At 51.1% G+C, this 16,400-nt stretch overlaps 2 protein-coding genes across 2 annotated transcripts; both read right to left on the bottom strand.

The window, feature by feature from the left end:
* Positions 1–8,650: 8,650 nt before the first annotated feature.
* On the bottom strand, positions 8,651–10,687 carry LOC135810652 (uncharacterized). Its single transcript, XM_065324143.1, has one exon. The coding sequence runs from the start codon at positions 10,685–10,687 to the stop codon at positions 8,651–8,653; it is 2,037 nt and encodes a 678-aa protein (XP_065180215.1).
* A 623-nt stretch (positions 10,688–11,310) lies between these two features.
* Positions 11,311–14,769, bottom strand: LOC135810653 (uncharacterized). Its single transcript, XM_065324144.1, has one exon. It carries the CDS (start codon positions 14,767–14,769, stop codon positions 11,311–11,313), a length of 3,459 nt encoding a protein of 1,152 aa, XP_065180216.1.
* Positions 14,770–16,400: the final 1,631 nt, after the last annotated feature.

The following is a 16,400-nucleotide window of genomic DNA, read 5'->3' on the forward strand; positions in this document are numbered from 1 at the left end:
GGCAGTCCGGGGAGTTGCTGGGAATGTATGCTTCCCAGACACCATGGTGAATCCATCTTTTTCAGTGTCAGGTGACTAAAGAGGTGCATTCCCTCTGCCACTGCAAAATCTGTTGCCCTCCTGCATTGGCGTCTTGGTCTCACTGCGTTCCTGATGCAGTGTCCGTGGAAGCATGTCAGTGGTTTGACAGGTTTGCACTTCGTCCTGAACTGCAGGCTGTCCAGCAGCTCCATTTGTAGTCATGTCGGAATCATGAACCAGTACTTCACGTTTAGGGTCCATGACCTTGCCTGTACTTGATCTTGAAGTATATACATGTAGATGAAACTGTACAATATTTTGTAGGAGCTCGAGATACAATCTGATCTATTCCAAATAGGTAACACCTGTCGACTTGTTCGTCTCAATGGACTTGAATTTAGTAATGCATGGTAATGACATGCTGTGTGCTATTACGGAGCATCAGCAAATCGAATATTCGAGTGAAATTCGAGAATCGTCACGAAAAGCACTCAATCAGTCGAAACTAGGGCTTTGTTCGACTGAAAAATGCCCGCAAACAGAAAATACTTTTCGAATACTTTTCGAATGCTCCGCGCGTGCTCTACGAGTTGTAGTACACGGTATGGTGCACTACGAGTACTCATACTTGCGCATGTAGCTACTACTAGTTCTTACTAAAGACCAGGGAGTAGTAAGGTATTCTTCTACTCCCTGCTAAAGACTGAAGTACTAGTCGTAGTTTTACATGTCAGTGCACAAGGCACAGTCGAACCGGAATTCTTGACGCTTTCCTCTCTCTCTCTCTCTCGAGCTGTGAAAAGTTTTGTCAAGACTAGTGTGCTTTTTGTTTCATTTCAAGGATCATGGAATCATGGCTTTGTCACCAACTACCAGCCCCGGTGTGCCTCCTGCTCCCAGTACTGCAGGAGCCCTGCTGGCGTTGTCTCCGCATCTGCGTCTATGGTGAGTTCCCCGCAGGGAGAGGGCAACTCAAAGTGTGCCAAATATTTGAGGTTCGACCTTACCATGGATCTCATTCTGCTGAGGCAGTGTAGGGCCCACCCTCAGCTATTCGTCCGCGGGTCTCCTGATATGCAAGGGATAGCGGAAGAGCTCGGCCGAGATCTGCCTTTTCAAGAGGTCTCCAAGAGAGATCCTATCGCCAATACTGCAATAGCCTGAATCGGATGAAGCATCCGCCGCTTCGCGTCATCCCCAAAGGCAATGAGAAACAGCAGCAACTCTGTTCGGTCCAGGCGACCTTCAGCGAACTCAAGGAAGAGAAGCGAATCCAACAAATCGACTTGCTCTGCAACGAACGCAGCCATTGCACATCTCAAAATCCCAGTGCTGAACTGCTTAAAATTAAGCTAAAAAACTCGATTCGAAAATACTGGACTGCGCAACATATGCTGAACCTCTTTTTCATTCGAATTTTCTCTCTGATTTTCTTTTTGCCAATCGAATAATCAAATCGAAAATTCGATTTGCTGATGATACCGTATTGTCACGTTGTTATAAATTACTTCTCCTATATAGACATTGCTAGTAAAATATAATTGTTTTGGTCGGTGCACGTAAGTAGTATCGTCGTTTTGTGTGGTGTGTGCGAGCGCATGTGGTGTCCTTAGGAATGGTCCCATGTGTTCTATGTGCGCAGGAGTACTGTTAAAGGGGAAGTATACCCTAAAAATCAAATTTTCACCAGTTGTAGTCTCCGGGGTGCTTAGTCGAATGATCTTGGTCCGGGGAAGCTGAGACGCTCCCTTCCTCCGTTATTCCTAATCGAACTCGCGCACTTCCACCGAAACTTGGTGACTGTGCCCTACTATGATAGGGACTTGTACGGAAAAAGTCACTAAAAACGCCGTTTCGTTCTTATAAAAGCGCGGATGACCACGATTGGTCCATATGTTGTAGTCTTTTGGCCGCTGAGTCGACTGGTTTTGGTCCGAAAAGGCTGCGATGCAGCATTCAGCCCTTATTCCCAATCGAACGCGGTTGAGTAAGCGGTCACGTGCTCATTTACAGCCTGTTTGGGACCGTTCATGTCACTCGAGTTGAACCTTTGAACCAGGGAGTCGTAAAAGCCTCTGACGACTCCCTACTTTGAACCTTTGAGTTGAATCTTGATGTGAAAAATGTACTCTGTAGGCACGTGACCGCTCACTCAACCGTGTTCGATCGGGAATAAGGGCCGAACGCTGCATCGCAGCCTTTTCGGACCAAAACCAGTCGACTCAGCGGCCACAAGACTACAACATATGGACCAATCGCGGTCATCCGTGCTTTTAAAAGAACGAAACGGCGTTTTTATTGACATTTTCCACACAAATCCCTATGTAGTAGGGCGCAGTCACCCAGTTTCGGTGGAAGTGCGCGAGTTTGATTGGGAACAAAGGAGGAAGGGAGCGTCTCAGCGTCCTTGGACCAAGACCATTCGACTCAGCACCACGAAGACTACAACTGGTGAAAATTTGATTTTAGGGTATACTTCCCCTCTAATTATGTAGCAGGTCACTGCCCAAGAGGCATGGCTTGGTGCATATTAATTTTGGCAGTGCACCAGCGTATGTAGTACGCCTGGGGTCATTCCTGATGGGCATGGGTACGCCGTACCCGAGCATTATCGTCGGATAATGCTCTGGTACGGCGGTGCTCTGATTAGCCAAATGCTAGCCACGACCTGACAACAGGCACATGACATGTATGAACAAGCCTTCAAACGACCCACGTGCCCTTTGCTAGGCTACGACCAATCAGCAGAGAGCGGGCTTTGATATTCCATGAAAGCCCGCTGTCAGGGGCAACCTGTACGAGAAAACCATCAAAGCCCGCTGCCATTGGCAACTGTACGACAAAACCATGAAAGCCCTGATCATGTCCAATCTCAGTCTTTTCAAGGTGATCTGGCTATAAGAACAAGAAACCGATAGGGGTGGTGGTCAGGGATGCGGTGGATCTCAACTAACTTACTTGCGGAGTTGGAAATCTAGCTCCAGCACCGCAGAACTCTCAGCAGTATGAAGCGTGAGCAAGGTGTGTATGGTCGAAGTGAAAATACTTCCATGTCTCTTCAGCAACGTCTGGCTCTTGTCGCGTAGTCCTTGGAATTTTCTCACGAAACAGGTTTTTCGTCCACTGACATGACTTTCCCTTTGCTGTAATCTCTGTTTGAAACTTAAGAACGGGGCGAAAACGACATGCACTTTAGACTTCCCAAACGAAAGGCCGACATTGTCCACACTCACCCAAAGAATAAAGCGATGGAATTCAAAATCCAAAAAATTGCTTTCTTAAATGCAGAAGGAATTGTGATGGAGCGGACATCAGGCGGAAGGCAGTTCAAGTACACACTACCAATGAACTGAACAGTGGATCAACCGGAAGGACCCGGCAAAAACGGGACACGAAGCAGACGTGAAGCCTGACCCCGCGTGGCACGACCATTGACTAAACCAAAGAAAGTGCTGAAAAGACTACTGATCATTTGAGCACCAAGACATCTGTGAACAAAAAAATAATTTTCGCTGATATATTTGAGTAAGAGTAAGAAGATCAAGTCGACAGAGAAGAGGGGATGATGGAGTGGTAGAAGGCACCTGGAAAACGGCGGGAATTCCGGATTTGAAAATCGTGACCAAGCGATCCAACAACTGCACTGTGAGGCAAGGATAGAAAGCCGTAGACGCATAGCAGAGATGGCTGCTGATCATGCTAATGAACCTCGACCGTCTGGCTGATAAACTTAGAGCACGACCATGGCGCCAGAGCTGACCAATGGTCTGGGCAGTTCACTTAGTCACGTTGTCCACATGCTGCTTCCATCACAGTTCGCAATCAATGACCACCCCAAGGTACTTGGCAGTAAGGGTAGCCTTGAGTGCGTCCTGACCATAAAATACATCAGGAATGGCAGCTCTCTGTCCACGGGGCTCGATGACCATGACTTGCGTTTTCTTCGCATTGAGCAACAGCCCGATTTCACCAAGCCAACGTGATACAGAAGTGGCAGCTGCACTAAGCTGTCGGCACACAGTGTTGAGATCGCTGTCGGAGAACTCTAACAATTATGATGTCATCCGCAAACTCTTGGTGGATGACTTGTTCAGGCAGGAGTGGCACGTGTATAGAACAAATAGCAAGGGACCAAGTACACTGCCCTGTGGCACACCACGGGAAAAATGCACTGACCAGGAGACTGAGTTTGCAATTCGAATTTGTTGACTTCTTTCAGTCAGATAGCTACAAAACCATTGTAGAGCACTAGATGAGATACAAAGGGAGTGCAACTCAGAGATGAGTCGTTCATGCTGCACCCGATCAAAGTCTTTACTCATATCTACCATGACGATGCCCGTGAAGCGGCGATGTGCGCGTGCAAACACCCACCTGTTGACGGCAAGCACAAGTGCATCCTTTGTCGAGTGACACTTCCAATACGCAAACTGAGTCTTCGGATAAAGTACTTAGCCGTTGTGGTGACTGACAGACGGATATCGTTGCAATAAATACCAGGCATGGCACTGAGACGGGCATGGGGCTGGGTGAACAACACTTGCGTTTTGCCAGAGTTCAGAACAAGTCCAATACTGCACAGCCAATCAGCAAGTTTCGAGACAGCACTTGAGAGAACATTGCACACAAGGTGTTTATCCGAGTCAGAGAAGTCGAGGACAATGTCATCAGCAAACTCCTGGTAACTTACTTGCATTGGCAGTATGGCAGACAGCTCACTTGTGTATAAGACAAATAGCAATGGCCCAAGTACACTACCTTGAGGAACACCTCTGGAGCAATCCACAGGTGCCGACAGAATATCAGCCACCTATATTTGCTGCCTCCGATTACTCAGGTAACTCGACAGAACAGTGCCCCCAATGCCATGTTGATGAAGTACTGTGATGAGACGCTGATGTTGTACTCTGTCAAAGGCTTTTGACATGTCCACCATAATCACACCAGTATGCTGGCGCTGAGATCGTGCCAAAAGCCAGCGATTCACTGCAAGAACCAGAGCGTCTCCCGTTCAGTGGGACTTGCGGTAGGCAAACTGGGACGCCGGTAGCAGATGGTGGTCCTGGAGATTGGCCATGATCTGCTTCTTGACACAGTGCTCTAGAAGACGAGACACAATAGGCAGCAAAGAGACTGGCCGATAGTTTCCTGCGACTGCAGTGTCCCCGCTCTTGAACAAAGGGCTAACATATAACAGTTTGAAGCATGTGGGTACAGTACCACTTGAGAGCGATATATTAATGATTCTAGCAAGATGAGGAGCAAGAACACTGGCACAGCACTGCAAAACAATACCAGGAATGCAGTCACTGCCACTAGCTTTGTGCGGGTTGACGCAGGCCAGACATTGCTCAACGTCTTGCACACTGACAGGTTGAAAGGACGTCAAAGCTGTTTGTTGTAAGGGGCCATGGGGCGCCTGAAGTGCAGCTGGTCGGGCTGGATCATGCACAATCTCACCGAAGAAAGCACTCAGGGTTTCGATGGGCGCCTCTGGAGTCTGCCGCTGTGTCTTCCGGCCGGTAACATTGTTCATAATGGCCCATAGCTGTCGCTGATTGGCTGCGGCACACTGGCGGATGAAATAGGAGTTCCGCAGAGATCTACCTAGCTTCCTGGCAGCTGCACGTGCTGTACGGTGAGCAGCTCGACGTTGCTCATTACCACGGTCTTGCATCCATAAGCGATGAAGCCAATTGCGTTCCCGGACCAGGTGTACCAGCTCACGTGTGAGCCATGGGCATGGCCGCCTGTCCTTCCTGGTTGCAACCAATGGGGCTTGCCGGTCCAGCACATCATGGATTCCTTCAATAAAGTTTGAGGCCATGTCATCATAACTATGGGCATCGGTAGTACTCAGCCTTGCTGCCAGGTCCTGATTGAAATTGGGCCAGTCAATTTAAAGTATCCTGTCGCAAGAAGGGACAACACAGGGTGATCCCCTTGCAATGTACATGTACGCGTTGGGAATAATGCCCTTGATACGTTTGGCGGATGAGGCAGGTGCGGTGCAGTCATGGTTCGCGGACGATTCATCCACTGCTGCTCGTCTTCGCAGACTCCGTCTATGGTGGGACATAATGGACAAGAGAGGACTGGCATATGGATATTACGTCAACCCAAAGAAATCGGTCCTTGTCGTCAAGGAAAGGTGTTACCAGGAGGCGACTGAATTGTTTCGAGACACTGGTGTAATGATAACGGACGAGGGATCACGATATCTTGGCGCAGCAATCGGAAGGGACAGCTTTCTTCAAAGCTACTCAAGTATATCAAAACAAAGGTGGACGAATGGATGGGGGAACTGAAGAAGCTAGCAGTATTTGCACAAACCCAGCCGCAGGCTGCGTATTCTGCGTATGTGACGGGCCTCAGGGGTAGATGGGCGTTCCTCTGTCGTACCATGAAGGTACCCGAACCCATGTTCCAACCGCTGGAGGACATTGTGAAGTCTGAACTGATTCCCGCCTTAACTTGCCGTGCACCCCCAGGCGACACCCTCCGACGGCTTATGGCTTTGCCGTGTCGTCTGGGTGGGCTTGGTTTGATTAACCCTGTGTCCCTATGCCAACAATACGACTCGTCGGTTCGGATGACCAACCCTTTGTCTCGGAGAATCTTGTCAGGGGATAGCTCCATCGGTGACTCGGTAGTGTTAATCAGATCGGCCAAGAGAGACGCCAAGGCATCTTCTCGACGTCATCAGAAACTGGAATTCGACGCGATATCGGGCAGTGCGTCGGAGTCGCTACGACATGTCATAGACGTCGCGAAGGAGAAAGGGTCGTCGAGCTGGCTGACGTGCCGTCCACTTAAGAAATATCATTTTAATTTAACAAAGGGAGAGTTTTGGGACGGACTCTGCCTCCGTTACGGATGGACACCGGCCAGGGTACCGTCACACTGCTCTTGCGGCCAAGAGGCAACTGTGCGCATTCCCCGTCGTGCCCCTATGGAGGGTTTCCCTCCATTAGACACAATGGTATTCGGGACGTCACGGCCCGGCTGTTGGACGAGGTGTGCACCAGTGTGTCCATCGAGCCCTTGCTGCAACCGCTGACGGGGGAGCGTCTTCGCTACCGGACCGCAAATGTGGAAGACCGTGCCCGATTGGATGTCGCTGCCAATGGTTTGTGGGGCAGTCGTTTTGAGCGTACACTTATTGATATACGGGTTTTTAATCCTCACTCACGCTCAAATCGATCTGCACCACATACTATTGTGTATCAGCGACATGAAAAAGAAAAGAGAAGGCACTATGAGGAGCGGGTGAGGCAGGTTGAGCAAGCCTCCTTTGTTCCGGCGGTCATGTCAGCCAGTGGCGGAATGGGTCCAGCATCAACAGCACTGTACAAACGAATTGCTCATCTGTTGGCGGAGAAGAGGGGTGAGCATTACTCTCATGTTATGGCATTTGTTAGATGCAGGATTTCCTTCAGCCTTCTGAAATCCTGTATCATATGCATTCGCGGTTGTAGGCGTTTAAATTTTGGTTTGAAATTTGCACCCTCCTGCGGAGCCCACGCTGCTTTGGCAGTGGCGGAGGCTCGCTTGCCGACGTAACCGTCGGAGATCATCATGAACAATGGACTGACTAATTATTCACTTGTCCTGTCTTTATAAATAACATGTTATTGCATATGTTCTTGGTTTAGTTTTTGGCCTTTTTCTTGCTTTGGAGTTGATAACATTTTCCTCACTATCGAAACTATACGTCATTCAAAACAAAAACAAAAAAACAAAAAAATTGAAGTCTCCCAAAATAACTGTACTCTGCTGGCGGCCAGCACATGCTTGATCCAGAGCTTGCTCAAAATCATTCCAATAGGCCACTGGCCGCTGAGGTGGACGATATCCACAACCAAGCAGAGCGCTTGATACACCCAGACCAATTTCCACAGAAGTTCCAAACCTTGGCATTGCAGGTCCAGCCTCCGTCGTACCTGTAGTGACTTGTGGCAGTATAGAGCTATACCACTGGCTACTCATGCTGCCCTCTGTTGCCCCGGCATGCGTTCAACCAGATACAACAGCAACTCGTAACAGTATGAGACCAAGAACTTTCTCCTCTGAGATAAAACTGCAAGAACCAAAACTGTAAACTGCTTCCTACAGTTCAAAACTAACAACTAACAAACTTCAAAGGCATGGAAGTATACATTCTAGAATGACCAAAGCGAGAGCGCAATCGCAGCCTGCGAGTATCCACAGGGCCTGCGAGTATCCACAGGACTGTGCACAAATGCAAAGACGAGTGAATATATTACGACTAGATAGCATGGAGACAGCACATGCATCAAACGATACGCTACTTGAATCTCAGACAATGCAAAGGTTGAGACTGGCCTGCGGTAACAATAGTCAATACATCAGGCGCCAGCAGCATGCACTAGAATAAAAGGAATGAAACCTGAGTACAATGAAAGGTCATGCAAGATTCACCACAAGCTGGGAATATTCCAGAACATATCCCCCTTCACTCACGAGCACAGGGTCAGCAAACAAACTGTGACGAGTGAGTACTACTACGGTACTGTATGATGAAAGAAAAACTTCATAGGTTGAGAGAGATAGAGAGAGAGTACTGTCACAGGGCTGCCTGTAGCACTTCAGATACACAAGGCACAAACTACTCGGTGTCCAGAATAGGTACTAGATGGTGGATAGACCGTCGGTAGATCTTGTCGCCGATCTTAACATCCACTACTCGGACGAGCTTGTCTGCACCAGGATGCACTGCTGTGACTCTACCCATGGGCCATGTTCCACGGGGAGTGTTTGATGTAAGACACAGCATGATGTCACCTACGGCTACATTGCGACCTTGACGTTGCCACTTACGACGGACATTCAACAAGGGAACATACTCATCTCGCCACCTGTTCCACACGTCTGCTACAAGCCGCTGAACATACAACCAACGTTTGCGTGGGTCTCTGCTGGGGTGCTCGTCTGCTTTCACTTCCAGAGCCATTGGTGGGTCGAGTCGTCCGACGAGGAAATGTGCTGGTGTTAGAGGCTGCAAATCAGCTGCATCGGCACTTACAACTGTCAGCGGGCGCGAGTTCATCATGCCCTCAACCTGGCACATGGCAGTCACTAACTCTTCATCTGTGACGTCCGCTTTCCCAAGTACTGCTGTGAGTCCGCGCTTAGCCGTCTTGATGAGGGATTCGAATACGCCGCCGAAATGTGGTGCTCTAGGTGGGTTGAAGCGCCATCGCACGCCATCACTGACCAGTCGCTTCTCGATCTTCTCCTTGTCCATGGCCCGGACGGCCTCACGGAGTTCTCGCTCCGCGGCAGTGAAGTTGGTCCCGTTGTCGCTGACCATTTCAAGCGGGACACCACGGCGCTTTGTGAATCTCTCAAATGCTAACAGGAATGACTCAGTGGAGAGGCCATAGGATACCTCTAGGTGACAGGCACGAGTCTCAAGGCAAGTGAACAGGCACAGGTACCGCTTAGCTTGCGTCTTACCTCGGCCCTGCTTGGTCAGGAAGGGACCCGCGTAATCAACTCCTGTACGGCTGAACGGTTTCAACGAGCCTGCAACTCGGAAGTCTGGAATCTGGCCCATCATCTGGGACGCTGGCTCCGCACGGTTCTTACGGCAAGTGATGCAGTTGCTTCGAACGGCCTTGACTGTTGATGTTCCGTGAACAATCCAGTAGCGTTGTCGCAGATTGGCCAGAAGATGCTGTGGCCCAACTGCATGGAAGCACCGATGATCTTCCTGTTCGATTATCAGCTGGGTTACTCGGTGCTTTGCTGGTAGGATGACTGGGTGGCGTACGCCACTTGGCATGTTCTTTGTAGCTTGCAATCGACCTCCTACCGTCATCAGGGGTGACTCTGTTGCACTATCGAACTGGGGACAGAGAGGTGCCAGAGGGTCCGATTTCAACATCGGTTGCCTAGACTGTAGACGATGGTATGCTGTACCATGGCAATCCTTCTGGGCAGTTGCAATCCAGTGCCGCTCTGCTACTGATACTTCGTCAGTGCTGAGAACTGGAACACTGATGGAGCGGGTGCCGCCAAGCTGTACTGGCACTCTCACTGGCGTGCTGGACTGGCTGTCCGATGCGGCATCCCCCTTCGTGGACTTGCTGTCACTGACTGCCTGCCGACAGTTTGCCACAAATCGCTTGCACCATGCTGTCACGCGTACCAGTCGCGACCATGTGCTAAAGCGACCCAGGATCTCGGAGGGTGGAGGGACGACTGCAACTAGCGCCGTCTTGAGCTGACCAGGCAGCGAGGATGTGCTGACTTCCTTCATCTGAGGCCACTCATCTGGCTGCTGGCGAAGAAACTGTGGACCGGACCACCACACTGCGTCACGGCACAGTAATGCAGCAGACAAACCACGAGTACCTTTGTCTGCAGGGTTGTTCTTTCCGGGAACATGTCGCCACTGGTGTGCTCTCGTTGAGGTCTGGAGCTCAGAGATTCGGTTGCCAATGTCCACTTTGTAGCGCCGGCTGTGGCTTTGGACCCAGCCCAAGACGTTCATCGAGTCCGTCCAAAATGTGTGAGCTGACACTGGGATACCGATGGATTCAGCGACGAGATGACTAACGCGAACGCCAAGCACAGCTGCTCTCAGTTCAAGCTGCGGGATCGTCTGTCGCCTCACTGGTGCCGGCTTCGCTTTCGACATCGCTAGCGTTATTCGGGTGGTACCGTCTGGGTAGCTGGCTCTGACATACACAGCGGCTGCTATCGCCCGATCTGAGGCTGAGGCGTCGGAGCGTCGGAGCAGTGCACGGAAAGACTGGCGTCTTCGGATGGCTGTTGTGGATCCTTGAAACAGCGGCTGATCTCCAGGTTACTCAGGTCTGGGAGGCCTTGGAACCAACCCCGCCACTTGACGACTTGTTCCTTTGGCAGCAGGTCGTCCCATCCCTGTCCCAGCAACCAGGCGTCCTGCAGGAGTACCTTAGCCGTGATGACGTATGGCGAGATCAGGCCACGCGGATCGAATATGGAGGCCAGGCCGCGCAACACAGAGCGTCGGGTGAATGTCGTGATGTCCTTCATTTGATGCTGGAAGGTGAAGGCATCCTTCTCGGCGTTCCAACTGACGCCGAGAGTCTTGACAGTTGGGAGGCTGGTGTCACTGTCCACATCTCGGACGACATCAGGTGACCTATCTTCCTCTGGTATGGTGTTCATCACTTCAGCTTTGTTCGACAGCCATTTCCGCATGTGAAAACCGCCCTTGGCAAGTAGCTGCTGCGTTTGCTCTCTGGCCTGGATGGCACGCTGTGTGGATGGTAGTGATCACAGCATGTCGTCAACGTAGAGGTCTTTGCTTAGGCACTGCACGACGTCAGAGTCGTACTCATCACCGTGGTGCTTGATGACCTCTTTCACCGCTCGTCCTGCCAGATACGGTGACGCCTTAGCGCCGAAGAGCACACGGGTGAACTGATACACCTGCACTTGGCCATTGTCATCATACCACAGAAAGCGATGATAGCGCTGGTCACGTTCCGCCAGTTTGACTTGGAGGAACATCTCCGACACATCACCAACAAGCGCAACTGGTTCCAGTGAGAATCGGATCAACACACTGGTCATGTCGTTTTGAAGTGCAGGACCTGTAAACATCTCATCGTTGATGGAGTGTCCATCCCAGCGGGCTGCACCGTCAAATACTATTCTCACTTTTGACGTGGATTTATCTGAGCGTACTACCGGGAAATGGGGTAGGTACCACTGGTCGTTGCCGTCTTTGGCTATCTCATCCGGGTCCACGCGTCTCACATAACCCTTGGCAATGTGTTTCTGCATAACGTCAGAGTACTGCTGCTTCACGGCTGGCCGTGACTGTAGCGACCGTTGTAGACTGCGGAGCCGCTGCTCAGCCTGAGCTCTGTTGGACCTGACACGTGGCTTACCGCTGTCATTGACCCATGGGATTCGGACAGTTACCCGGTTGCCGTTGCAGCTGATTGATTGGCTCGTGAGCTCCTCGGCTCTTCTGTCATCGGGTGAAGGCGTCTCCTCTAGTGGGTTATCTGTGCCCGCCGACTCATCTCGCCAGAACTTCTCTACTAGCTCGGTCAGCCCATCAGTTAGCACTGTGTCAGTAGCTGGTGTAGTAGCTGTGATTGCACGAGTGGTGTCGACTCCTGTACCAATGCACACCCACCCGAGAGGAGTTCGTCGAGCAATGGGCGCTCTTGCTGTTTCTGCTCGCCGTTCTTCTAGAGTAGCATGAAGCTCGATGGCATTCAGGCCGATAAGCGCGTCGATCTGACTGCCCTTGATGGATGGGAAGTCAATATCACTGAGATGCGGCCAGCTGCTCTTGTGCTGATTCCAGTTCACTGCCGGTAATGGCACGGTGACGGTGGGCAGAACCCAAGCTTCAAGCTTGTTCATGGTCTTGTCGCCCAGAGCCGCCACTTGGATCTGTACATGCTCACGTCTTGCTGCGGTCTGCTTGCCGCCTACTCCGGAAGTGACGAGCTGCCGCTTGGGTCCACGCACATTGAGGGCTGTTGCCACGGACTGCTGGACATAACTCGTGGACGATGCTGGGTCCAGGAGTGCATTACCTTGGAGGCTCACACCATTGTGTCGGAATACAACAGGCACAACCATGAATGACTCGCCACTGTCAATCTCTGGCTGATGACTTGCGCAATGTGTTGTAGCAATCTTGGCAGGACCGCCACTGCTGGCCGAAGCTGCGTTGGCCTTGATTGCGGCATTTGATGGGTCTGCAGCGGAATCCGAGCGTCGGATGTTGTAGTGTAGCATGTCATGATGCGTGCGGCTGCACTTTGAACAGGGTTGCCTGGTACAAGTCTTTGCGCGATGATTGAGACCGAAGCATAGGGCGCAGACATCTGGCTTGGACTTGATGACTTTCCATCGGTCCCTGGCCTCCATCTTAATGAAATCGGGGCAGCGGTGGAGCTGATGCGCCTTGCCACACGAGGGGCAGCTTCTGTCGGCACCTGCATCCTTGCTAGTTGCCACAAATGTTCGTTCAGACTTTGTAGCACTCTGCTTCGACCATGATCTTGCTGGTGCTGGTGCTGAGGCAGTGACTTCTGTCGACCGGAGTCGTTCATCGGCACGGCGTAGTGTGTTGACGCGTCTGAGGAGCCACTGTGTTAGCTGGTAAATATCACAGTCAGCATCGTCATACTTCTCCATGTACCTAAGCAACAGCGATTTCGGCAACTTCTGCGTAACCGATAGGTACAACTCACGGCCCGGTGTTACTGCACACATCTCCATATTCATGAGCATCGTCCGGAGTCTGAGGACAAACTTGGCAAAGTTGTCGTCTGACTCTTTTAGCTTCGGCCACTGCAAAATCTCCTTCTCTTGGCGCTCAACAGTGCGATTGTCGCCGCCATACCATGCATCTAGCTCCCTAAGGATGGTGTGGTAGGCTCCTGGACCGTCAAGCACGCCATCAACAAGGTCGCTGGCCGTGCCATGCATGAGACACTCACGCAGTTGTGCAAGTTTGTACGCTTCAGTCGTTAGTGGATCTTCGTCAACAACGCGGCGAAAGTTCTGCTTCCACCGGTCGTAGTCACTAGTCTTGCCAGAGAACTTTGGTAGCTCCAGTGGCTTCACGTGAAAGCTGAAACTAGCAGGGTGTAGTGTCTGCAGTTGAGGTGGATAGGGCATGAAGGACTCTGCTTGCGGGTTTAGCACCTGCTTGGAGTGTTCTTGCACTGCCACTGGTGTTGGTTGCTGCTGTTTGGCCACTGCTGTATGCTTCTGTGGTGTATGCCATGGTGGTGTTGCATTCAGCATTGATACTGCCTTCTTGTTACTGCCAGGCAGTCTTGATTGTACTGCTGCACTGCGTATTGCTGGCTGTACAGGCACTGCATTACTAGCTGCCTGTATGGACACTGTAGTACGTCCTACAGCCACAGGCGCACCACTGGCCATTGACTTCTTGGCTGGCACTACTGACAGCACTGTACTGGTCACAGACTTTTGAGCGGGCGCGCGCATGAATGCTTGCGCCACTGGCCCCAGGGCAGGCACGCCAAACGCATTGACACTACATGTACTTGACTGAGCTGGGCTGTCTTCCGCCACACCTAATACAGCCTCAGGTTGTGTGGGCGCATTCACAGTACGAAACGTACCTTGCAAACTCCTTGGCTTGCCGGGGTCGCGTTGTCCGTTCACTCCACCGACATCACTCATCGTTCTGAAGTGCTCACGCGGTGGTAATACGAATTTTCGACCAGGTCCGGCCAACTTGTCGTGCTCAGCAAGACTCTTGGCAGTCAATATTGCCCTGCCACTGGATGCAGCGTTTCTAGTCTCTGATTTGCGAGACGACACTTTGCTCCCTGACCCGGATCGTAGTGCAGCTGCAGATTCAGCCTCGGCTCTTCGAACCTCCAGTTCCTTCTGCACCAAACTTGTCTCACGAGCCAACTTGCGTGTCTCGGCTTCCTCCTCCAGCTCAGCGATTTGCCTTGCAGCCTCAAGTTCTACACGAAGCATCTCTGCACGAAGTGACGCCTGCGACGCAGCAGTTCCTGAAACTTTCGAGGGCGCATGTCCTGCAGAGCTCACGCTGTCCGGAACGTCACTCCAGTTATCAAACCCGTATCTGCTCGGCGGTCTCCCTTTGGTAGACCGCGAGCTCCGTCTACACTCAGCGCCTGGGACTTGCTCGTCGTCGCGCAGGACTTCTTGGATCTGGCTCTGAGATCCGGCTCGAATAGGACCACTATGGCTACTCATGCTGCCCTCTGTTGCCCCGGCATGCGTTCAACCAGATACAACAGCAACTCGTAACAGTATGAGACCAAGAACTTTCTCCTCTGAGATAAAACTGCAAGAACCAAAACTGTAAACTGCTTCCTACAGTTCAAAACTAACAACTAACAAACTTCAAAGGCATGGAAGTATACATTCTAGAATGACCAAAGCGAGAGCGCAATCGCAGCCTGCGAGTATCCACAGGGCCTGCGAGTATCCACAGGACTGTGCACAAATGCAAAGACGAGTGAATATATTACGACTAGATAGCATGGAGACAGCACATGCATCAAACGATACGCTACTTGAATCTCAGACAATGCAAAGGTTGAGACTGGCCTGCGGTAACAATAGTCAATACATCAGGCGCCAGCAGCATGCACTAGAATAAAAGGAATGAAACCTGAGTACAATGAAAGGTCATGCAAGATTCACCACAAGCTGGGAATATTCCAGAACAACCACCTCCATGCAACACTGAACACTAAACGATCTTTGCTGAACATCTTGTAGTTTGGGATATGCATTTCTCCATCAGATGTGGTCGGTTTCAGCCAGGTTTCTGCCCAGCGACATAGTGCGGGCAGAGCAGACACAGCTGGGCTCTTCACCTGGTTTCAACAGGACTGGCGAGATTGCAACCTGCTCCCTATCTCCAAGAAGGGAAACCTTGCCTTGTGTGACACCTGGCAGGGGATCGCACTGCTGGATGTCGTCGGGAAGACTGTTGCTTCACTAATCTAGCGAAAGCTACAGAAACTAGCCGAAAACCTCTTGCCCGACACGCAATGTGGATTCCGCAGAGGTCGCTCCTGCACTGATATGGTCATCAATGTACGGCAGATCACAGAAAGCTATACGAACACCGCTGCAAATGATTCCTTTTGTTTGTGGATCTTTGCAAGGCCTATGATTCCGTAAATCGCTCATGTATGTGGCTTGTACTCAGCAGGGCTGGTGTCCCCGACCATCTTATTACCATCATCAAATCGTTTCACTCGCATATGACGGCCTCACTTGTTCTACCCAATATCCAGGTCGAGCCAATCGAGGTTAACAATGGTCATCGGCAGGGCTGCTGCATGGCGCCAACATTATTAACATCTACATGTGGGCTGTCTTTCAACTGTGTTACAGGGCGATCAAGAACGTCCCTGATATTGGTCTTCCTGTTGCTACAAACACAGGTGGTAAACTGCTGTTTCGACAGAAAGCAACCGACGTAATCAAGAAGCACAACGATTGTCAATTTGCTGACGACTCAGCCTTGATTGCCACGTTGCACACGGGCGCGCAACAGGTTTTGACCATCTTTAGGGACATAGCTGCCTTCTTTGGTCTCAAGGTGAACCTCGCCAAAACGAAGGTCATGCCAGTTGGCTATGGTATCACACCCGTCTACCTCCTTCCCCTACTAGTGGCAGAGAACACTGTCGAGTGTGCCTAGGATTTCCGCTATCTTGGTTCATTAGTACACACTACTGGCCGCTCCTCCCAAGACATCAAGTCGCGCATTGCAGGGGCAGCACGGGCTCCGTCGCTCGATCTTCATGGACGCTAACCTGTCCATTGATGCGAAGCGTGCGGTTTATCAAGCATGCGTACTGTCACTG

This window comes from Sycon ciliatum, chromosome 2, assembly GCF_964019385.1.
Source record: "Sycon ciliatum chromosome 2, ocSycCili1.1, whole genome shotgun sequence".
NCBI lineage: Eukaryota > Metazoa > Porifera > Calcarea > Leucosolenida > Sycettidae > Sycon > Sycon ciliatum.

Coding starts and splice junctions, on each gene's coding strand:
- LOC135810652 (XM_065324143.1), bottom strand. CDS start 10,687: ATGTCGAAAGCGAAGCCGGCACCAGTGAGGCGACAGACGATCCCGCAG.
- LOC135810653 (XM_065324144.1), bottom strand. CDS start 14,769: ATGAGTAGCCATAGTGGTCCTATTCGAGCCGGATCTCAGAGCCAGATC.